This window comes from Marmota flaviventris, chromosome 18 (assembly GCF_047511675.1).
Source record: "Marmota flaviventris isolate mMarFla1 chromosome 18, mMarFla1.hap1, whole genome shotgun sequence".
Taxonomy (NCBI): Eukaryota; Metazoa; Chordata; class Mammalia; order Rodentia; family Sciuridae; genus Marmota; species Marmota flaviventris.
The window spans coordinates 41,002,784-41,028,541 of NC_092515.1; the positions used below are offsets into that span (position 1 = coordinate 41,002,784).

Sequence of the window (25,758 nt, forward strand, 5' to 3'; positions counted from 1 at the left end):
CATTACAATTAGGCAATTTCTATTCCCATTTTTAAGAGATCCCAGGTGTCAGAGTGTAAAGGTAGCTTCTAAGATAGATAATACCATAGCAACAACATTGTACTTAATGGCATGGAAAGGAAGGTTCCAGTAGTGTTCTGTCACACACAAGGGAAATACCTGTAAAGAAACCCTCTATGTATATATGTGTATAGATACATATGTACACAAACACACACACACACACACACACACACACACAATTTTAACTGTGCTTCCATATAACAACCACTTCAACTCTGTAAACCTGTGAATGCTAAAATTGCAAACTAAATTCCAAATTTATGGTTTTCATGGTCACATAAAATAGCCTAAGCTAGGTGCAGAGGTGCACCCCTGCAATTCCAGCAATTCAGGAGGCAAAGGCAGGAAGATCACAAAAGTTCAAAGCCAACCTCAGCAACTTAGTGAGGGCCTAAGCAACTTAATGATTATCTGAATCAAAATAAGAAAAAGGTTGGGAATGTGGCTCAGTGGATAAGTGTCCCTGGGTTCAATCCCTAGTATACAAAAATAAAATAGAATAAAATAAAAGTAAAAAAAAAAAAAAAAGAAAAAAGGGCCTAGCTTATAATAAAATAATCAGACATAAGACTTTGAATGATAAATTACACATAATCACAAAGTGTACAGAGACTCTAGCATAATGCTTAAATCATATTTTCTAGTTTTTTCTTTGTTTTGTTTATATAGCCACAGAGTTCTTAGGCCCTGCCATGACCACTCAAAAAATTGAGTCTTTTATGCTTGTTCTTAACAAAACAGCAGGTAAATAGGAGTTTGAAAAACCTGTTTATTTTATAAGTGATTTATTTAAAAGGCACAAGTAGAAATATTTCTTTTCTGCCATGATATAATCACATAATTTTCGAACTGTAAGGGAAAATTATTTCCAGTATATTTTCAGTATTATGCTGAGGATTTCTTTAAAGTCAGAGTTCTGTAGTAAGTGGAAAGATTTTGAAGGATGATGACTGATTGTCTGATACTGACTTTTGTTTGCAAATAGAACTATCTTGGGCTCCCCTACACCAAACTCTTGAATCCTCCACATCAAATTAATCTAAATCAATTACTCTGACTTTTCAAGAATATTCTACTAATGTTTCCACTCTCTTTTCATGAAATCCAACTCTATTATTTGAATAACAATAAAAATAAACCATCTATTTCATTACCTTACATGTTTTCTTCATAGCACTTTGGGCAATAAACAAGAAAACATCCACTTTATAGCATAAATATTTATGATCCTAATTATTTATGATCACTCTAATTCTATGAACTACACAGTATCAGGTGTATATCTATTTCAAACATCTTTTTTGTCTCTGAGAGAGGAGGAAATTAATAAGTAACTATTTGCTTAATTGGAAATAAACATTAATTTTAAATGAGAGCATCAAAATGTTTATAACACCTGTTCTGTTCCTTTCCTTTTTCTTTTTTATTCTAAACCCATTTATTTTTTTCCCTTACTTTTTTCACAATTGTCTGCATATGCACATGGGCAGTTTAATACAGCTGAGTTTTAAAGTGGAAAGATGTGATTAGAAACCCAACTCCAACTTGTACTTACTTTCTAGAAGTTAATCAGCTCAGTGCTTTTATTTCTTTTCATGCAAAGTGAAGATGCAGGACTGTAACACCCATTTTACATAGTTACTGAGAAAGTTGCAGAAACAGTACAGAGTAAGTAGCAAAGAAAGAGCAACTTGCTTCCCTTGGATGTTCTGAACAGGGCATGTTAGACAGTGGTTAGATGATTCTTAGAATTATGTGCCACTCCTATGAATGCAATGTCACTGATGCAAGAAGGAAGGAGACTCACAAGCCTCCTTCAGAGGACAGGCTGAGCTTGTGATCTATTCCTATGTAGAACTTCTGGGCATACTCTTCATCCCTGGTTACCATCAACAATGCCATAGTTATTATTTCCAAATAATTAGATGCTGGTATCTGTTAAATAAGGCAAGAGGTATAGCTTCTAGAAAGTATCTGTCTCCTCTCTCCATTCAAGTTTGCTTAGTTGGTACCCCCTTCATCCCTGTATCATGACCCCAAGATCATATATGTGTGTGTATATGTTGTATATGATATACAACATATAATGTTTTATAGTTATATGTCATAATTTTTAATATATGTTCAGTATTTATCATTCACAGCACTCTTCACCTCTAGTGCCTGAAACATGACTTAGAATATAAACGGTGACCAAATGCCAATTAATGTGAAATATGAAGACATTCCCAACTATCAATATATAGCTCAGCATTGTGGGTCTGCCTGAATTTATCTGAATACTGCTTCTCAAAGAACTGCACTAAGCAAATTCTTTAGCTGGTCCCCTTGGCAGGAAAAATGGTAATCTATGCAATCCTGATTAAAAAGACACCCAGTGTGTTTGCAATTTATCACTTTGACTCAGAAGGTTTAAAAATGACTCAATTCCGTGAAGGCATTCCATGAAAACTCCATGTATTATCTTGATTTTTCTAAAAGAGAGCCATTCATTACATGGGGTTTTTTTTTTTCCCAAGCAGTATTTTTTTCCTTGGCTCTTTTATACAGGTTACACTGAGACAAATGTTATTTGTAGCCAATGAAGAAAGATAGTCTGAGTTTCAAAAAAAGGTCAATGAATTAAGTTAGTTTATTTTTAAGCAGGTGATTTTTCATACTCTGGGTTGCCTAGAGCAAAGTTTGGACCGTCCTGAAATTTTACCCTGGTTTCCTTAGATAATTGAGCATTTATTATTCACTTGTCTTACATTTTATTTACTTTCCATCTTCAATGACTTAGAATGGACCACAAGTGTTTTCTCACTACTGTGTTCAAAATTAGTGCTTTTAAAATAAATGCCACATCTCTCCCTGTCTGTGCCCAAAATGTTACGAGAAAACATATGGTTTTGGGGGTGGCAGGGAGGGAAAGGCATTTTTTTTTAAAAAAGCATTTTTAGAATTCAAATAAATTATTTTCAGTCTTTGACCTGCAATAATAAAAGCTATTCATAAAAAATGATGATTCATTTTACAATTACTACTGCCTCACATCTTCCCCAGCAATACTCTGTTTCCTATGCCTATGTATAAAGGTCTGCTTCCAAGTTATATAGTTTCCTTTCCAAACCAGTAACATCCCCTGGCATAAGCCACATTGCCTGGAAGTCAAATGGGAGTACAAGAGAATGTCAAAAACTTTAGGATGTGAAATCAGTCAGTTTCACTTTGAATCATGCTTCAAACACCTTCAGCAAGAAATGGATCAAGTCAGACTCTATTCTCTAATCAGTAAAACTGAGATGACATTACTATCTATTTCCAAATACTGTGTGGAATAAGTTAATACAAATTTTTGATAATGGATGCAAACGTGATTAGTACAGTGCCAAGAACATAATAAGTGTTCATTGAGTGAGGTGGTTGTTTATTTTCTTGTTTTCATTCTCCAGTTGTTATAATTTTTTAATATAAATTTTTTAGTTTTAGTTGCACACAATACCTTTATTTTCCTTATTTATTTTTATGTGGTGCTGAGGATTGAACCCAGCGTCTCACACGTGCTAGGTGAGCGCTCTACCACTGAACCACAGCCCCAGCCCCTGGTTGTTATAATTTGACAGACAATTTTATCTAAAGATGGGGATGGCATATTACCTTTCTTTCTGAAACAGGATTCTGTCATTTGCAAATGGAGACAGAAATTCTTCCCTCTGCAAGTTGGTTTAGTACTCTGTCAAACAGAGAAGACTGTACAAACACAATGATTTTTCTCTTTATTATTTATGTCATTATTATTAGCAGTAGCAGTAGTAGTGTTATCACAATGACCTCTCAAATAGGAAAATACATTAATATCCATTTCTTTCTCATTTACTGGACCCTGAATCTTTCTTCCCACATGACCTAGAAGGAAATCTGAGCCAGAGATTATCATGGTCTCACAGCTCGATTTTGCAACACAAGAACAGTGTTGTGCTTCCTTGGATACTTAAAGTATAATATTAGATATGAAAATAGCACAAGTGTTCATCCTATATAAATTTCAAACTATAAGCAGTAATACTTGGAGTTAAAATATATTATTTTTATCAGAAAAACAGAAAGAGTATACACCAGAATTTCCCAGAGGGATCCTTTAACACTGTTTCTATGAATTATGAGCAAGATTTTCTCTTTCTAATAATTTGCTCTTACTTTATCCCTCTCTCCTTCCATGGCTTCTAGTCCCTTCCTCACTCTCCCCCATCCTTTGTTTTCTCTCAGTTACTTGTTCATGTATGTTTAGGTGCCAGACAACCTCCTAGGAACAGGAGTAGAAAGAAAACCAACAAATCAGACAAGCCCCATTCTTTCTCCAACTATATATGCTGGTATGGAAACTGACTTAAAAATATAAAGAGTCAATAGACAAGACAATTACTGATTTAGTTAAGCTCAAACAAGAAAATTAAACAGAATAAATGGCAAGTCTCTCTGTGGTCTGAAGCTGATACCTGAAATAAGATCAGAGAGATCGTTACGACCACAGTACATAATTCCATAAAGTGGGAATGTAATAAGCAAGGAGGAGCAGAATTTATTTGTTTCCAAGTTAGGAGTGCTGCTCATAGCATTCTTCTGAGGAATAAACAAGATAAATAAAGGATTTTTTTCCCTTTTTTGTTTATCGAAAATATTCTAGTCTCAAGGATTTGATGACAGTGGTCTATGAACTACCTTCTTCTCTGAAGATCATAAAGGTGGTGGCATTGCACAGCATGGGAGGGAAAATTCACTGCCATCATATTGACCATTCTAGCTACTCTTGCTCCAGGTGAGATGCTTGCTGGAATAGCCAGAATCCTGGAGTAAATGGAATGGAGGAGAATGAGCCGACACAAGTGGTGATGTTCACTAGTATGGAGCCAGCATTTTATGATCCAATTATACTGTGTCACTTTCTGAACTTGCGAACTGACCGACCAAGTAGAGTCAATGTTTCAGGCACTCTTTCAGAACCATGTTGGTCTTATAGAAAGAGTCTTTGCTCATCTGTGAAAGTTTTTTATCTTTTATGGTACTAGAATTCTAAGTCTCTGGTCAAAATTAGTGAACGTTCTTAATAATTTTGAGGCACAGCATATATTTCTTTTTTTTTGAGAGAGAGAGAAAATTTTTTAATATTTATTTTTTAGTTTTCGGTGGACACAACATCTTTATTTTATTTTTATGTGATGCTGAGGATTGAACCCAGCGCCCTGTGCATGCCAGGCGAGAACACTACGGCTTGAGCCACATCCCCATCCCCAAGCATATATTTCTTAAAAATAAAAGCACCTACTAAAGCCCCTGCTATCGGTTTGTTCACCAAACATCTGTTAACCCTGAATATTATGATTATTTTTTTAATATTACATTCATTTATTTGGTACGGTAAGAAGTTGTTATCTCTTTTCTTTCAATGTGCATGTTGGGTCAGCCAGAGGCCTGCGGCTTGGATTTCAAGAACTTGCCAAGGAGTGCAGTTAGCTGAGGAATTCAAGCCAAACTTTCTCTTGCCACACAATGACTGAGCATGGTGGGTGTGATAAAGCCTGGCCCCTTTTCTGCAATGTGGGACTCCTAAGGGTCATCTTTGCTCCAAGGATCCCCATAGGTTTGGCCAAGATATTGTTTGGTCCACATTACCTTATCCTGCTTCTTCTTCGTCTTTCCTTGCTTGTATAGCCGATCTGCATCTGATATGAAGGACTTCTCTACACAGGCTTTTTTTCCTGCCTCCTTTATCTTTCTTAGACATAACTCCCCAGTAAGAATAAGCCACTTGTACTGCTAACTCTGTCTCAGCATCTATTTTCCATTGTACTTAAGCGATACACATCTTTTGGTCACCAGAAAGTGTATTAAATTCCATATGTTCAAAAAATTAAAAATCCAAGTGTTCAATGCTCTCTGTCCATTTTTTTTTTTATTTTTCTAATAGAAAAAAATTAAACAGTGTTCTCCATCTGTTTCTGCATGGCTCTAATCCTCTCTCTCTCTCTCAACACACATACCAATACACTCACACACACACACACACACACACACACACACATTCATACCAGTCTCAAAAAAAGACAAAGAAAGGAGGAAACTCATAGAACTAAACAATTTCCACTTCCATTTTCACACACTCAAATATAATTATTCAGGCGTTTACACAAACTCTTTACATTTCAACCATATATCTGTCTGTTTCAGCTATAGAATAAAGACTTACTCTTTGCTGATTGTCAGCTGCATTGAGACTGCTTTAGTTAAAAACTTCAAGCTCATTCACCCAACATATACAAAGCAATTACTATGTGAATTGTTCAAGTATCATTTCTCTCCATGACATTATATATGATAGTGTCAGAATAAATCTTCTAAAATATAAACCAGATATTTTATGGCTCTCATATTGGAAATCGTAAAGCTAAAATAGTTGTGTGTTTAGATACACATAATGATGAGTAGAAATTTAAATATTAGATGAAACTGACAACATTTAATTAAACAAATGGATACACACACACACACACACACACACACACATATACACATAAAGATATACATCAATGAAGCCTAAAATTGCCCAAATCTTTTAACTTATAGGGAGAGGGCTTTAATTATCTACATCTCAGTGTAATTTATTCTTAAGATATAAATTATTTAAATGGCATTACCATGCTTCTTTTATTTATGTTGAAAGAAAAAATCTGTCTTTCAAAATGGATCATGAGATATTTGCAAGCTGAGACCAGCCTCTATGTTTTTTTTTTCTTCCTATGTTTAATTCAGTGCCTGACACATAGTGAATGCTCAAAAGATATCTGCTGGATTAACATCTGTATTATACTCAGAACAGTGAACAAAAAGACTCAAGTGAACAACGGCCAAGAATGGAAGAAGAACACTATTCTATTCCACTTAGGTAATTAGCACAGTGCTTTCTTAAGAAGCCCCATACCATAATTATTGACTATGAAAGGTGAAGTGAAGTTCAAAGACATCTGACAGTAGCTTTGAAATTAGGGACCTGGAGGCAATTCCTAAGTCTGCTCCTAACTCTGCCACTCTAACTTTGGCCAAGTAATAGGACATGTCGAGACTTCCTTTTCCCTTAAGACTCAGGGCTGACTGCCTGCTCTGCCACTTTTCCAGGGTGATCCAGGGACCCAATGAAATAGAATTTATGACATGCTTCCTTCCTGGCTGAGGATGAATATATAATCACACCTGCAATTAATGCACTTTACAAGAGTGCCTTCCTGCTTCCAAATCTAAGTTCAATTTTAAGCCATGACCTACTTATGAATAAATGTACTTTTTTTTGTTTTACTTTTAAATGCATGAGGATTTTACTCCTTGACTTAAGAAAATAAAAAGCACACAGAAACTTTGAATTTTTAATTTAATTAAAAATTGACTTAATAGCAAGTCATGGAAATTTATCTCAATAATGCTAAAAATAAATAAATAATATATGTGCAGGTGTGTATACACATATGTTATATTAATTTTTTTCTATTTGGAAATTTGCGGACAAAACCACCAGATACAGAAGAAAAACACAAAAAGATGCTGTTTTTAATACTTATTTTTAAAAGAACTTTTAAGAATAATGTTGTTCTTAATAATTTTAAAATGTGATACAACAAAATCCCACAGGATTTAAAAGTTATTCTCTTAATATATTATTAAATTAAAACAATTAGAAAAATACCTCTTCTAGTACAAAATCTACTGTTTTTATGACGTTATTTTCCAAAACATTTTTTTAAATGAGAGTTGTTGTTTTTACTTTTATTTGCATTTGATTGTTTTTAGAATAATTTAATTCATGGTCTTTAAAAGTTGTACCACCAGACCTCAGAGTATTGGCTGGATTGAATACTGAACAGAAAATATCTTCATAAGAACTCTAAAGGATAGACATCAGTATTCTGTTTTACCAATGAGGACTCTAATGGCAAATGTAATACTATCTAACATGCATTGAATGATTTCCATATACCATATGCAGCATGTTGTATATTTATTGCTTTATCTGATATTCATTCTAACACTAGGAGGTAGATTCCATGCCCATTTTATATATTTGTGAATTAAAACTTAAGAATTTACTTATCAAGCACAATACAGCTTATGCATGACTGAAATTATATTTACCCTCTTATTCCAGCAAGAAAAATCATTATCAGAACATCTTAGAAATAGGTGATAGTCTGCATAGGCTCTGCCATTTGTTTTCATCAGTATCAAAATGGTTGTAAAGGATACTCTGAGCCTCACAGTGCACATCCAAATAGTATGAATACAGGTGATGAAATACTTAGCCAGAACATTTCATAATCCAATCCCAAGAAAAATGTTTCCCTGAAGCATAAAACATGGTAAATAGAATTAAAAATGTAGGACACAAACCTGTTTCAGGCTCAATGGAGAAATAAGGCTGCCCTTCCAAGATACTATAAACCAGCTTTGCACTGTTTCCATAAACTGGGTCATCAGCATCCGTAGCTGTTACATTAGTGACAGACGTACCTAATAAAAAGGAGAAGAAAAAAAGTAATAATTAGCACTTTAATTCTTCGCCAAGAGCTAAATTTTGCCAAGCATATCATACAGAAATCCATGTTGGGAATAAAGAAGAAAGAAATCTCTTTTTAAAAAAATGGAGATAAACTGCTGGGTTCTAACTTCAACAACATCCAAGTCTTTTAAAAGAAATGGTACTGCTAGGCTGGAGTACTACATAAAGAAGGCCCTTTCAGTATCTGTATTATTTCAGATTTCTTTGTAGTTTTCATTTTAAAACTACCTATTAGATTCAAGTTGGCTTGGAGAATATGCAAAGGAATCATATCAAAGGAATTTGAAACATAAGGTTAATAATATAATATAGCCATGTAGCATTTAGGTTTTGCAAAAACACAACTGAAAGTACCTGGAAAAATTGGCTGCTGAAAAAGCTGTACAAAAATATCAAAGGAATATTTTATCCTATCGTATTTAATTCCTCAGACTATAAAATTAGATCGGAACTACCAATTAATCAGCATGCTTAGATAATTAGGCCTATGGATAATAGAATCAAAATCTTTTTCTTTTCCAGATTAATCTTCAACAATTCCACACATGTCTTGCCTGAACTGGAGTGTATATTTTAAGACAAAACCTCTATACTCAGGAAGCTTACAGTTTGGTGGTGGGAAGGAAAAGAAGGAAACAGATGAATTTAAGGAGAAATTGAGCTGAATGTCATAGTGTCAAGGAAGGAAACCTCACTTGGTCCAGCATAGACAGGGTGGTCAAAGACAGGTTGCTGAGAGAGAATGCATCTAAGTTAAATCATTAAAGGCATGTCAACTTTAACATAGGAGTATGGTAGGGAAGGAGCTCCCAACAATGTGTTAAGCACAGTAAAGGCAAAGTAGCGACCCTGGGCCATTTGGGGAATTTCTGAACCTTGGGATAACTTGGAGAAGTCTGGATTGATAACAGGAATCATGGCCTATATGCACAGGGCCAAAGCCTTCCACACTTGTGTTACATACACACAGTAATTACTGAATACATATTTAGTAACTGAACAAAAGTGTGAGTGAATAAGGTATCTGATGACTTAAAGAATGGTAGATGTCACAGAGCAGTTTCTTGGAAAACTGATGCTCAGATTTCTTGCAGAATTTTTACTGGAGGGTGCTCTTCATCTATCTGTGTGGGGGCTGGGCAAGAGCACAAGAGTTGTGAGGCAGTGACAATACAGGTCTCAGTGGACTCCATGTTGGCTCTAGAACGGGGCTGCCCATCAAGGAGATAAGACCCAGCCTTCACTCTGCAGCACTGAGGAGCCCTGAGGTATGAGCTGCCCCCTGAGCATGCAGAGCTGGCATGATCCAGGCCGTCATTTTGGAAGAGGACAACAGTGAATTGGGTGCAAGGATCTGATCATCAGCTAGGGCTGTGAATACTCCAAGCTCCCATGCACCTAGGGGAAGTGTTTTAATCCTGAAGGAGATGCAGTATGTATATGAGCAGAATACCTCAGTGATGTCCGAAAAAAGGGTAAGGTCTTGCAATATCTTGCCAATTTAAATCCTTTTGAGATGTCTGAATTGCAGTCACTCTTCAAGATAATGTAACAATAATATTTGTTGAGAAGTCATTAATCTTATAAAATTGAAATTTCTACTTGGAATGATGATTTTGAGATTCTACAAAATCTACAATCAACAACAACAACAACAAAAAAATGCATTGAATACCTCTTGTGCAGCACACTCCACCTTACGCTGGAAAAATATATATCCACACCACACATGTGTGCACACACATACGAACACACATGTGTTTAAATCAAGACTCATCGATCTTGCTAGTGAACTGAACATATAAAAGTACAATATTTGTTGTTATTTGAGAATTACATTGGTTGTGGAAGAATTGGAGGCAAAACCTTCCAGGTGAAAGATAACAAGGAAAAAGTGATAATAGGAACAATCAATTATCAAAGTTAAGGGTAAAGATTTGAGCTAAGGGAATATTTGAATGTCAGATTGGAGAACACCGGCTTCACCATTATGAAGCAGAGAAGATATCTCAGGTAAAGATAAGTCCTATGTTGGGGGTCACCCCTGCTCTTAGTGCTCCAAGATTTAATTGGAAATCAGAGAATATTAGGAGCACTGCTGGGAGGCACCTGTGATCCTCAAAATTTGGAAGACTGAGGCAGGAGGATTGCAAGTTTGAGGCCGGCTTCAGCAACTTAGTGAGACCCTATCTCAAAATAAAAAATAAAAAGGGATGGGAACATAGCTCAGTCATAAAATACCTGTGAATTCAATTCCCATTACCATAAATAAATAAATAAGAATAAAAAGTAAGAAGGTCTGGCGATATACTCAGTGGTAAAGCACCCCTAGGTATAATCCCCCCTGCCAGTTTTTTTTTGTTTGTTTTTTTCTTTTTTTAACTAGGAGAACAACTAATTACAATTTTACAGCAGAAGTCTACTTTAAGCAGTGATCAAACATTAACCCAGGGAAATTATGATAACAACAGATATCTGTGCTAATTCCCATGATTTGATCCTTGTACTAATATGTTACACTGAACATAAAGTGAGAGGTGCCTGGGTTTGAATGTGTTGCACCCAAAATTCAGGAGGTGCCAATGCGTTAGAATTGAGAGTGGAAGGCCTTTAAGAGGCAATTAGGACACCAGAGTTCTTTGCTTATAACTGGGAGACTTCCTCTCTCTTGCCTGTCCACCTTCTGCATGTGAGAACATAGCATTTCTTCCCTCCAGAGGATGCAGCTAGAAGGTCCTCACCAAATACCAACACCTTGATCTTGAATCACCCATTGTCTCCAACTAAGATAAAATAAATTTCTGTCCTTCATAAGTTTACCCAGTCCCAGGTATTCTGTTATAGCACCAACAACTGGACTAAGAAGGGGTATACTGCAACTATATTTGCAACTTTTCTATAGGTCTAAAATTAATTTAAAAATATTAAAGAAAAAGAAGAAATAGAGAGAAAAAGACTTATGAGAAAGGGGAAACTCTTCTGTGCAGAAGACCCTGGGATGAGTTCATTTTTCTTTGCTGTCTAATGTGTTGAAGTTAATTCTTTTTATGGCATTACTGGAGATTGTACCCAGGACTTCATACATGCTAGACAAGAAATCTGTCACTAAACTACATCCCAGTGCTTTTTAATTTATTTTGAGACACTGTCTTGCTAAGTTGTTGAAGCTGACATCTAACTTGTGATTCTCCGACCTTAACTTCCCAATTTGGTGGGATGTGGTACTTTGATTTCTTAAAGAAAAAATTTAATTCTTCCATTATTAAAATAAGCTTAATACTTAATATGAGGTTAAGTTAATGAATCTAGGCATTCAGTTCTTGTCATTGCCTAAGCCCTGAAAAGAGAAATGAATGGTCAAAAATTTCTATCATGACCCAAATTGCTTTTTTAGTGATGACTCTTAAATGAGGAAGTATCTTCTTAGACAAATAAATAAATAAATAAATACATAATAAATCCAAATATTTTCTGAAGGATATCATCATGGTATAAATCTGCAGACAGGTGTGTTTTGGCAGAACAGTATAGAGTTAAGAGTTTTATATAAAAAATGGCCCAAACTTGTTCTGAAACACTAATCTTTATCTTTTTACCTGAGGCAGTCTCAGAATAAATTCTACAATACATATTTGTGTTATTATGAGAAGAATACAAAATAATATATGTTAGTGTCTTACAAAAATTATCACATGCTAAGCCTATGAGCAACAATTTCGCCTCTGGATGAGACTCTGGCTTTGGAAAATAGATCCCTAGGGCCCTTTTTCACAATAAGATGGAGACACTAGGAGAGTATTTTTAAAATCTTCTCAGGCAATTCCACTGTAAAGTCACCATTCAACACACATGTAGTAGGCATCCAACTTTAAATTTTGTTTTCACCTCTTCACCTTAGAGACATTAATTTCTAGCATGAATACTTTGGAAAAAAATTCTTTTATTCAGACTTGTTTGTAAAATGAAGTGTTTTTAAATAATTCACAATGCAGAAAAGACATGAAGACCTTTTCTGGTTAAATGGAAGATGAGAATACTTTCTAGGGAGTTTGCTATTGCAAGGCTGATGATAAGCATTTAATCATTTCCATTTATTGCTTATTGTAATGTGATCATATCTTATCATGAGATATTACTAGCTCAGGAGTAAAGGGCCAGGTTTCTATCATTTAAATGCTCTGTAATTCAGTTTTTTTTAATATGCAAAGATGATCATTATTATTCTGCAAACCTCAATCTTTTTTGTGAGGATCAAATGTGGTTATATGAGTTTATGGGAGAGGCTGAGAGAGTAAATTTGGAGTCAAACTATCTTGAATATTTGTTTCAGACTCCATCTCCAAATTTTACTAATTCTTTGTACTTGAACAAATAGCAAAACTTTTCTAATCCTTGGTTTCCTAATCCGTGAAAAGGAAGATGATAGTTTTTGTCACATCATAGACTTTTTGAGATAATTAGATGCAATTATTTAGGTAAAGAATTATTGATATGATGTTATTAAGAGCTCACTGTCATTCTTTTGATAAATACATTATATGTAAATATATGTAAAACTGAATAATAAACTGGTCTTTTAAATTCTAAGTGGTGGTAGATGTTTTAATGTATAATTGTCATTTTGCATAATAGTAATATATTTCCATAAATTTGAGAGGAAACCACAGGAAAAGGAACCTTATAACCATAACAATAAGAAGGTTAGATACAAGAAATAAGTTTTGGTGCTCTGTAGTACAGCAGGGTAATCATAATAATGCATTATTATCATTAATAATGATAAAAAACATAAGGTGATAAATATGTTAATCATCCTGAGTTGATTCTTTCCAAAGAGAAACATGAATCAAAAGTCACAATCTTACAATCCACCACAAAATATGTACAAATATTATATGTCAATGAAAAGTACTTTTTAAGAAAGTGATTTCCTTAGTAAAATTGCCCAACCAGAGCTAGACACACAGCCTTACATTCTTCTATCCAACCTATCTCACATCATTTTCTTCTTTCAAATAAAAATTAGTCCTGGCTGAAGAATTAAAAGTGTTTAACAAAGTATGCATCAGGCACACTGTACCCTCAGTACAAAGTTGTTTGATGTTATTTGGATGGATGGCATTCAGAAGAATGTCATCTCTCCCATCCACCCAAATCTCACATAGTTGCCAAGATGATCTACAGGGCTGGGTACCACAACAGCAATGTATGGTTTAAATATGAGGTATTACCCAAATGCTCATGCATGAGACAATGTAAGAATTTTCAGAGGTGAAATGAATAGAGTTTGAGAGGTGTGACCTAATGGGTGGATTAATCTATCAATATGGATTATATGGGTGGTAACTTTAGGCAGGTAGGTTGTGGCTGGAGGATATAGGTCACTGAGGCGCTCTCTCTCTCTCTCTCTCTCTCTCTCTCTCTCTCTCTCTCTCTCTCTCTCCAGCACTCCTTCCTGTCAAGGATAATACTCCTCCTAACTGTGATCCAAGACAGTTGATGCTCCTGTACACTGGAATAGATGTGCGTGGTGGTTTTGTGGATGCATTTGTCAAGTGATTACCCGTAAGGGGGGAAATGGATGCTTTGAGGTTAATCTTGCAGCAGAAAACATTTCTAGCTGCAATGTAGGATCCTCCATGGAAATGCATGCAGAATGCAGACCACGGAGGTAAATTGAAAAGTGTAAACCTTGAAGGATAATGTTTCTTCAGAGCAGCAACTGTTGGTGTGTGATAAATAGGACCCTGAGCCATACCCAGGAAATATAACCACCAGGATTCTTTGTTTGTGTTTTCATTTGGAACTGTTTTTGTCCCTTTGTCGAGGATACAAGAGACTCATTTAGCTGGTGACTATAAATTTGACACTGTGCCATTTCTCCAAGAAAGCCCCTATTATAATCCAAACTTGATGCTGATCCTAATTATAATAATATAGCTGTTGTATTTCCAGCTGTTGTCAACAAAAATGATCCCTGTCGCCACAATGCAGTCGGCTAGTATCAAGTCAAGTGCGAATACGTCAATTCCAAGGTGAATTCTCCTTTAAACAAACCCATTTTTTTTTTCTGCATTTCACTTCTTGGTTAAGTGGAATCTGCCAATATGCTGCTTGGATGTTAATTAACAACAGAGGATCTACAATATCATTTGCCTCTTGCCACACATGAAAGTTTCCTCACATTAACTGTAAGACTCATACTTTCCTCCAATCATGACAGCAAACACTGCAAGCAAAATTAACCATCAAAGATGTTATTCTTCAGATTAGAGGTTCCAGTTTGCTGACAAACTAAGATGAAAGGCCTTCGGGAAAATAAGATGTTGGGGTTTGGGTAGTGCAGCCCTGTTAGCTAGGCTATACTTTTTTTATGAGCCAGTCAGCACACCGATTGTGCACATTATTCAGAAAGAAAAATGCTAGAGCTGACACCCCAAGCAGGAAAACAAAGGTTTGGTGCAGCGTGAAAATGTGCACACTGGAAAAGCTAAAAGGATTATGATGAAAAGCACACAAACCCCATTTGCAAGGCATCCCTTGCAATACATATTTAGAGAATAAGCATTCTAAGAGCAGGTGGGGGAAATAAAGAAGTTCAACCTTGGTGATAGCTGAAATTCAGAAAGGCCTGCAATCCCAGCCTCCAATTGTTAACTTCAAACTTTGGATTTGAACTTCTAGCTCACCTGGTTCCCAGTTCAGTGTGTACAATCTATGGGCAGAATGCCTGATATTATCACCTGAAAATGCTTTACCTAAACATTCGAGCATCTCAAATGCCTATACCAGGTCTTGGACATGATGCAACTGTTTTCATTATTTTAATAAAACTCAATCTTCACCTCAACTTTTCTCATCCCCCTTATTAATTCCTTCAAGTACTAGAGTGCAATACAATAGGTACTGGGGCACAGGTATTTCCATGACAACCTGTTTTTCGTTGCTATTGTATAGCTGAGCAATAATTTCACATGACCTGTATAACTTGTTGACATTTAAATTAACACTTACTAGAAGCTGAAACTGGATGTTTCCAATGTGTTGTACCAAATTCATTACTTTTTAGTTTTACAAATAATGCTTTGGGATATTTTCTTACATGACTGGTGTATATTTCTGTAGGCTTTTTGTCGGTTTGTTTCTTATTTCTCCAGTTCCAATAGAGCACAATCCTGTGATTAAGGAAAAAGCTGAGAAATAGATGCAGGCAGCCCATGCATTTTCCCTTCCCTCTCTCTAGCTAAAACCGGAGTCTTCAACTTTCATTTCTTCAGATAGGGCATCAAACAAATTTTCCCAGTGGGAAACGTGGCCTAAATCCTACCAGTATTTTTCGGTTTTGCTTCTTAATTATAGAAGACACATGCCAAATATCCAAACCTCCAAGGGATGCCTTAGGGGGTCTTTACTGAATGATGAGGATTATACACGGATCAGTAAAAATTAGGACCTTTTAAAAATTTAACCCTACACATGAAGATTTCTTCCCCAGTCAATTTGTGGGGGAAAGGGTGAACCACACCATGGGACCACTGAACTATAAGCCAGAGGACAGGACTTCTGCTTCCTTCCAGGAACTTCTATTATGAATTACTGTTGCTTAAAGATACGAAATGATAGTAGAATAGACCCTTCTGTTTTGTTGGTGATCAATCTTTCTATTAATAATAGCCGACAGAATAAGAAGCCGAAGCAGTGTGTCTCATCGTTTCACTTCAAAACCCTTTCTTTTAAGACATATACCACACAATGGGATCCTCAATCATCAGTTCCCCCGTTTATCTTTGTTTTTTGCAAAGACCTAACCGTGGCTCACTGGGTGTTCTCTTCCCAAGCCAACACTCAGCTGGTAGTGAAACCTTGCTGCCAAATTCCACATGCTTCAAATTGAATTTATTATGGAAACAGGGACAGATTCTTAACTGCAGTCGCGTGGAGGGACAACACCGAAATGTTTCCTGTCATTTTTCTGGCTGCATGATTTGGGACATTGACTGGGGAAATAAAATTCAGTTTCGGTATTTTCTTCCGGAGCTTTTAGAGATCTAAACAGTTGTGTAACTTAATGAAACACCCATGCACACTTAACATTGTGTTTTCAGAATGAGCCTAAAACTTTCAGAAACAATTAAAATACTTCAGAAAATGCAGTTGAGCACACAGATGTCTTCTATTCACCCATGCATCATCCCAGTAAACATCTGTATTGTGCATTGGGTGAGAGAAATGGAAAATATTGTATGAAAATGTGTGACTGTAAAATATCACCCATGTTTACTATGCACAGGAGAAAAGTACCTTCTGCATCCCTCAAAAACAATGATAGGATGGTGGCCTGCAAACAGATAATGAGGACGATTGGAGGCCTGGTTGTGAAAACTAATAAGCTTCCTGTTTTACAGTTCTGTGTGCATAAATAAACCCTTTCAGAATTGAGAGGACTCTCTTTTAACACTCCAGGGGGAAAAAAAGGTATTTTCTTTGCCTAGGCTACCTGCTCCCAGCTATCTTGTGCATCTGTTATCCATGGGATGAAATCCTATAAATACTTGAGAACTAAACTGGCATCATCTCTGCTTTAGACTGGCAGCTTTATCAATCCTGACCTTGCAAAATTATGCTACCAGTGGCATTGTAGGTGATTTCTGTAATGTGTAAGGCCTGAAATAGGTGGTAATTTCACTCCCTGAATTTATATGAACTCATTCCTTCACTCACACTCCTAGAATGGCTATATGCATGGCACGGACAGTGTGCCAGGTATTGAGTTAAATGTAAAATACACAAGAATGTGCAGGAAAGTCAGAGTTTCTGTAAGCAATCTAGTCACCTGATATCTCTTTCTTATAGAAATCTGCAAACCTTTGTGGCACTTATTTTCAAGAAGGTAGCAAAATATAGTTTAAAATAAACACATACACACACATTCTACAAATATAATGTTGGGAGTTTCTGGGATGTCACTTTATTAATAGACTGAGCTCATATTCTGCATTCATGACTTGACACCCTTACCAAGCATTTTCTTAAATAAATGACTCAGTTTCCTAAACCAAAATATGAGAATGGTACCATTTGCTTCATGTTCTTATTGTGAGGCTCTGTAAAGATAACAGACAATCAATCTTCCCTGGGTGAGGGACAATGGTGGAATCACACTCCAGGGCTCTCTAGAGCAGGCTTCTTTATTTATGTTTGATAAAGTATGGATTTAAGGCCAAGGTGCATGAGCATAAGAATATATCCACTACAATGATTACTTTTAGTTATTTTAGAATAAGCTTCTTTTCCAATTAAAAGCCAGGACTTTTAGACATTATGAAAGCAGATGCAGTTGGTATCCTTTTCTAAAGGAAAAGACAAAACTCTATCCCATTTCAAACTAAAGGAAAGGAAAGGTCATTGAGTCAATGAAGCTATTGAGAAATGAAAGACTCAAATGAAACAGATTTGATTTGGCAGTCATTACAAGATCTACATTTCCAAAGAGATTTAAAAAAAATACTAGTGTTTACTAGTGTACACAACATATATGACCTTATAGCTGTTCACATCCATGATGTAGCTAAAATGGAGGTAAATTGGGTTTGGGTCTCCTACTTGGAACCTTCAATATTTCCGAATCTTTTTATGAAGACCCTGCTACATATCATGCCTTCTTTTTGACACCAGGGAAACTAGCTAGAAAATTCTTGTTTTCTGGAAAGGCAGACTTGTGGGAAGGCAGAAAATTAAAAGGGCAACTATTGAATGACATGATAAAGTGCTGTAGGTGAAATAGAAATACTGAAGAACCCAGGAGAGGCAGACAAACAGCAAAAACAAGATTAGAGATGTGAGGAGACATTGGTACAGTAAACGGGACAAGAGTATTACATTAAAGAAAAAGGATGATCCTGGGTAATGTTCACAGGTGTGATTACAAACTGGGAAGAACCCCCATGCTTCAGGTTAATCTGTTTGGAACTTATTTTAGGGAAATGAAAAATTAAAAAAAATAATTTCAAACAGTTATTTTATAAAAATGACCCAGAACTCAAATTTTCTCAACTCTTTTCTTTACCCATAGACTCGTCCAGGTTAAGTCCATTCCTATGATTCCCCAACATTTTCCCCAACTCAGTCTGACACATATTCAAGTTGATTCCTAAGCTGAATCCTTCCCTCTTCTGAACTATCAAAATGCTTTATTTGACTGTCTCTGGGGGGTCCCTTTCACTTTTACATATAAATTACAGTGAATACAGGGTTTCCCTTTTTAGACTAAAAAGCTTCTTAAGAACAATTTCTCTCTTATTCTCTTGACTTTTCCGTCTTGCATCTCCTCCCCCTCTGGATTAAACTGTTCCCCTACAAAGTGGCCTTGTTACCTCATCCACATCATTATCATGACTCTGTACTGTCCTAGTTGTACAAGTGCTCAGAATAATATCTGGCATAAAACATTTATTCATTAATTTTTTGTGACAAGAATCTGGTGGGATGATCTTGATTCACATATAAAGGGATAAATCCTATAGTCAAACCGGACAAAGACGCTCCATAGCCATCCCTCGTAACCATGGCACAGACATTAACACGTTTCTGAATTTTAATCCCTCAAGTGGAGAGAATGACCTCATGTTTTTATTTTTCCTCTGCATCTCAGAACATACCTTGCATAAGTCTAATTGTTTAATAAATATGTGCATAAAGAGTGGATGGATTGGTTATTGTCTTTTGGAAAGCTTACTTAGAAATCAACGTAGCAGGTTAATGTACTGATGTTTAGAAGTATGGGTGGCTCCTTTTGTTTTGTCTCACCTTCATTTTATTTTATTTTTAATATTTTTTGTTGTCAATGGACCTTTATTTTATTTACTTATATGTGGTGCTGAGAATTGAACCCAGTGCCTCACACATGCTAGGCAAGCACTCTTCCACTGAGCTATAATCCCAGCCCCCTATTTTCATTTTAGATACTTGAGAATAAGCATTTTATATACCCTGAAGAAGGTAGTCTTGACCTCATCTTTTTTATTTTTATTTTTTCATGAACGCAGTCCCAGGTGTGTTCATTTTTCGTTTAAACACAAGCTAGTATGATAGCAAACTCTTCCTCAAGCTCATGAAAACTTCCTGCAGAAGAAATGATGGTGATTTTATTGACAGGGACTTAAAAGGTAGAAATTAAAGACACTCCTAAGACTTGGAAGAATGTCAAAGGTGGGGACAGGCATTATCAAGGGTCACCAGGCTTCAAGATTCTGCATCAACATGTTTGTAGTCATGTCGAGAAGAGTGTTATGGTTTAGATATGAGGGGTCCAACAAAAGTGTATGTAAGAGACAAGACAAAAATATTCAGAGGTGAAATGATTAGATTGTGAGAACTGTAATCTGATTAGTGGATAAACTCATTGATATGGATTAACTGGGCGGTAGCTATAGGTACCTAGGGTATGGTAGAAGGAAGTAGATCACAGTGGGTGGGCTTCTGGGGTACTTAACTTGTCCCTGGTGAGTACAGTTTCTCTCTCTCTCTCTCTCTCTCTCTCTCTCTCTCTCTCTCTCTCTCTCTCTCTCTCATTCCTGGTCATTGAGTCCTGAGCTGCTTTCTTCTGCCAATGTGCTTCTGCCATGATGTTTTGCCTCAACCTGGGCTTGGAGCTATGGAGTCAGCTGAACATGGACTTAACCTCTGAAATCATGAGCCCAAATAAAGTTTTCCTCCGGCACATAGCTCTTGTCAAGTCTTTTGATCACAGCAATCAAAAAAGCTGATTATAACCAAGGGTAATGAGGAAATACCCAGGTTTGTATATAGAACATCAAGGACAAGTTTACCATGGAGTGAAGGAAGTAGTCACAAAGCAAAACCCACACAGAAGGTCAGCATGGGCTTGGCAGGAAATTGAACTGGGAGGCTCCTCAAGAACATGCATCAACAAGATCATTTGATAGTCAAGGACAGTGGCAATAACCAGTGGAAGTGAGGTGGTGGTTGGACCTTCTTTCCTGTTGTGAGAATTGTATGGGAAAATCCTCTGAATAAGAACTTCTGCTGCAATGCTAGTATGAGACTGAGGAAGTTCTCTTAAACTGAGGGTTACCTTCCTTGAACCTGAATCACTTCTTGTTAGATGCTGCCCTCTTAAACTGAGGGTTACCTTCCTTGAACCTGAATCACTTCTTGTTAGATGCTGCCCAGACATTCGTAAGGAAGCTCTTTAATCCCAGTAGCAGGAAGATCACAAACTGCTTCATGGATTGCATATTTTGATCTCCAAACACTAATACCCAATGGAAAAGCATAAAGAAGGTAAAGCCCTTTGTGAGGAAACTACACCTTATGGTGAAATCCTTATCAGAAAAGATACTTCCTCACTTTCTCTTCTCCCTGTCATGTGAGGACAAAAGAAGACAACCATGAAGCCAGCTCCCAGCAAACAGTAGACCTGATGGCACTTTGACATTGGACTTTCCATCCTTCAGAAACCTAAGAAATAAATGTACTTTGCTTAAGCGGAGCCAGTCTTTGGCAATTCAGTATAGAAGCCCCAGGAGACTAAGAGAGAGTATCAGCATCTCTTATTACCAGTGCCTAGGTGAAAATCTGGGAAGCTGACATTGAAATCTAGTTACATGTGATTCAAATCCAATACTACTACTCAAATAATTAAATTTAAAAAAAATGGAAGTATACAGTAGAAGCTACAAACTGTATGGATTCCTTACTCTTTTTTTTTTACACTTTTTATACAACTAAACATGTATTAAATAGATACTGTTGTTTCCATTTTCTGATAGGAAATCAGGCTCAACTATATTATATTAAGGTATATAACCATTTAGATGGATAGATACAATTTTAACCCAGTTAAATTTTTCTCACAAATTTAGAGTTAAACTCTTAAATTCTGGCAACTTATTGTAAATAGCCAAGGTTACCCATATGTCTGAAATCTAATAATACAATGAAGAACTTCACACAGGACTAATTTTTCCACATAACCAACAAGGTGAGGACCATTATTAGAAAATAATCCTTGGCCAAAAGGCTTCTTCTCAAAGTAAGTGAATCGTTTTATTTTAATCAAAGCTGATACACCTATTCTTTGCTCTTCTGCTGCTATCTGTTCTTTTCTGGCCATAGGAATAGCGGGGTAAGATTTTGTTTTCTTTCCACTAGGTCATCTTAAAAGATGTATGAGAAAACAGGAACTTTTACAGATGTATGTGAAAAAGTTAAATTTCACTATATTAAACAAGAAGACTGTAACAAGGAAATAACCATACTAGAAAAATATACTAAGACCTTGGTATGAATGCCTAAGAGATACTTGGGAAAAAAGAATGTTTTGAAGACTCTATGTGCCCTAATTAAAATCCTGGAAAGAATAAAAGAATACGTGACAGGCTAAGGAATGGGTTTACAAAAAAATGATTGACATCCTGCCAACATCGTGAGGGTTTTTTGAAAATTTGAAGAGAGGAGGGAAGAGAAGGTGAAATGGGAGGAAAGAAACGGACTTGTTGATTATACTTCTAGCTCTGAAGGTTGAATGAACCACACATTTAAATAGTGTAAAACCATGTAAGCACTAAAACTGAATTAACATTGCATTTATCCATATTTGTATCTTCCTTTCTCCTTAGTCTCTCTTCCCCAGTCAGTTCTCAATCTATAAATATGTACTGGTTGTTTTATGAAATCTGACTGTTATTGGTCTTAGAGTATCAAAGATGAATATGAGTCTTGTTCCTCGGGGAACTCACAGCCTACAAGCAGAGAAGCTCAGAAGGAGCATCACACAGCATGGGCTTTAACCTAGGCATGCTTAAGGAACGACCAGTGTACAAAGAAGATAGACTTTGATACTGCTATCAAGAAAAGGTGGAGAACAGTTTAGAAGTGTGTCCAAAATGTCTACTGATAAAATAACATGCACAGCCCAACTTCAAAGTCCATCTCTGATTTCAGAATATTGATTTTTTTAACTGAAAAGTGTATATGCCCACGTAAGGGCATTTGACTTTTTAAATCCAACCCTAAAAATCTAACCCTAGTGAAACAAGACTTTTTAAAAATTAGGTTTTATTTGAAGCTTTACTCAAAATGCACCAATGTGATTAGACCACACATTTGGAAATATCAATCTTTTTTTAGGTTTTAAAAATTATACAGGTTGAGCAAACCTAATCTGAAAATCTGAAATCAACAATGCTCCAAAATCCAAACCTTTTTCAGTGCAGACTTAATCACACAAATAAACATTTTCACACATGCCATCAATGTGATGTGTTGCATCAAAATGTTGGTGCTTGAAAAATACTGTATAGAACTTTCTTTAGCCTATGTGCATAAGGTATACAAGAAGCAAAAGTGAATTTTGTTTGACAATTGAATTCCATCCCCAAAATATCTCATTATGTATATGAAAATACTTTGAAATCCCTCCAAAACATGACCAGAGTGATTTGGTCCCGATCATTTAGAATAAGTGATACTTAACCTGTAGGAAATTTTCTCGGTGCCTATGAAAAGGGAAAGCAAAAATTAGCAAGTTGAACACATACAAAGAGAATTTGAGAAAACATTTTAAAAACTAATTTTGCGTTAAGAATAATTGTAATGTCAAAAAAAAGGCCTGACTCAATTCAACCTATACCCATATTTTTTCAATTCTTCCTACTTAGCATTTAAGAATGCTAGGTAGAAAAAGAAAAGAAAAAGAAGACTATATTTTTTTCCCAAAAGCTGCACATTTCCAACTACATTTTACAATATCTGTAACTTTTTTTTTTCTTTAACATTTGTAGTACTTTGTGTTTACCCTTTGGGCTAATTTGTAGTTGACCCCAGTAATATAGCCCTTTTAGCCAACATTTTTGTGACAGACATTCATTGATCTAGCAGTTTTTCAGAGTGCCTTAAAAATCGATGGATCCAGAAGAAGGAACTGGTGGGACTTCATAATATCACATCTCGTTTTTATCACAAATTTCCAATTTACCAAGTTCCTGTCTCATTATTTATACCAGACAGGGCACGCTGATGAGATACACAACCCGTTCTGTCCCTTTTGGCAATCCATTTATAACAGAAGCACAATTAATATCTTTACAGCTGTTCTCCAGGCAGAAAGAAAAATGTGGCAGCAAAGATTTTGTACATGTTTGAGTGTAAATGTGTGAAGTAAGGAGCATTGGGATATGTCTAAAAACAGAGGAATCTGGGCTTTTCTTGTTTTTATATTCTCCAGAGAATTAATTTCAAGACAGTATTTTGTACTGGACAAGAAACTGCCTTCGGTAGCTCTCCCAGATTTCCCCAGGAAATAATTAGGAATCAGAATGATCATTAGATACAAACATCATGAATGGCCCCCATCCAAAGACAAAGCTTATGGGGAAATCCATTCGATTTCTAGAGAGTGCCACATCACTTTAACCTCGTTTTTAAAAATCTATTGTGTGACTGTTAAATGTGAATCTTTTCCTTTAATTACATACTGGTGATCACCACCAAAGACAGAGGAACTACATTGTTTCTGACCCAAGTATTTTATCACTTGATAATATTATCTTATTTAAAATTATACCCTAAAAATTGAATTTTAAGCACTTCTTGGTTTTCACAAAAGGAAAGATAGAAACAGATAATCAATAAATATGTGTTATATATTTGTAGGTATGTTTTCCATAGGGATATTTGTGTAAAAACACCCCAAAAGATAGTACAACAAGGAAAACACATGCACGTGGGGGTACATGCGCACACACATGTGCGTGCACACACACACACACACACATCACACTTTCTTTATCTTCTAGTGATTGGTTCCAGGATCTCTGGTGGGCACTAAAATTCATGGGTGAGGAACCCATGGATAAGGAAGGCCAAATGTTCCACAGTTTGGGGCTCAGTACCTGTGTATTCAACCAAGCTCAAATTGAAATTTAAAAATTACATCTGTGCTGAGCATTTACCTACTTTCTTATTTTCATTACTCACTAAATAATATAACAATTATTTACAAAGGGGTTACATTTATTACTACTATAAGTAATTTAGAGATTATTTAAAATATATGGGAGCAAATGTGTGGGTTGATGCAGAGATATCAAGCTATCCTGTATTAAAGATTTGAGCATCCACATATTTGGGTAGTGATGGAAAGTACTAAAACCAGTCATCTGTGGATACCAAAAGATGACTTCATACATGTGTTTGTGTATGAAACTGTCCTAAAGAAAAAATTCAAGTTATGGGCAAACATTTTTGTGCTAGATTCTGATGAAACATATTTATTTAAGACACACTTAGAATACCATTAGGAATGTTTGTAATAGTAAACAATAAAATATTTTTTTAAAAAATAGGATGCATAAAATGAAAACCACCAAAAGAAAATAAGAGAAAATACTGACTGTTCATAACAACAATAATAAATACTAAAATTTTTAGGGTCCAACATATGTGGGGTCAGAAGCTGGTTCTGACTAAAGATAAGTGACCTCCACTCAACTGACCTGTTATATTGCTCCTATAGGAAAAAAGGGACAAACTAATCATTATTTCTGAATTAAAGTGTGGAGACACTTGCTAGGCATATTTTGAAACCTTCAAACCTACTAGTATATCAATATGTAAGAAAGTAGAGCAACGTGTCCACTTAGAAGAAAGCTCTGCACTTGGTGAGTGATTCCCCACCACAATTGGAATCCTTTGAGTAGCTGTGTTTAAAATACAAATCCCTGGAACCAGGACATGGTAGTGCATGCCTATAATTCCAGTGACTCAGGAGATTGAGACAGAGACATTGCAAGTTCAAGGCCATCTCAGCAACTTAGATAGGCCTTAAGCAACTTAGTGAGAACCTCTCTCAAAAGTTTTTTTTAAAAAATTTAAAATATTGGGCTGGGGTTGTGGCTCAGTGGTACAGTGCTCGCCTAGCACCTGCGAGGCCCTGGGTTTGATCCTCAGCACCACATAAGAAATAAAATAAAATAAAGGTATTGTGTCCATCTACAACTAAAAGATAAATGTTTAAAAAATTTTGAATATTAATTTTGGGGTCCTACCTAATAGAAACCAATTTAAAATCTCATAGGAGAGGTCAGGGA

The 25,758-nt window shown here is 35.9% G+C and overlaps 1 protein-coding gene across 2 annotated transcripts in view; it reads right to left on the reverse strand.

Moving 5' to 3' along the window:
• The window catches only part of Cdh8 (cadherin 8), a 345,035-nt gene that overhangs the window by 190,110 nt on the left and 129,167 nt on the right, over positions 1 to 25,758 (reverse strand). For both annotated transcript variants that reach the window (XM_027939092.2, XM_071604093.1), the window contains exon 3: positions 8,479 to 8,598. In XM_027939092.2, coding sequence (XP_027794893.1) covers positions 8,479 to 8,598 — 120 coding nt within the window. The remainder of the gene's footprint in view (positions 1 to 8,478; positions 8,599 to 25,758) is intronic.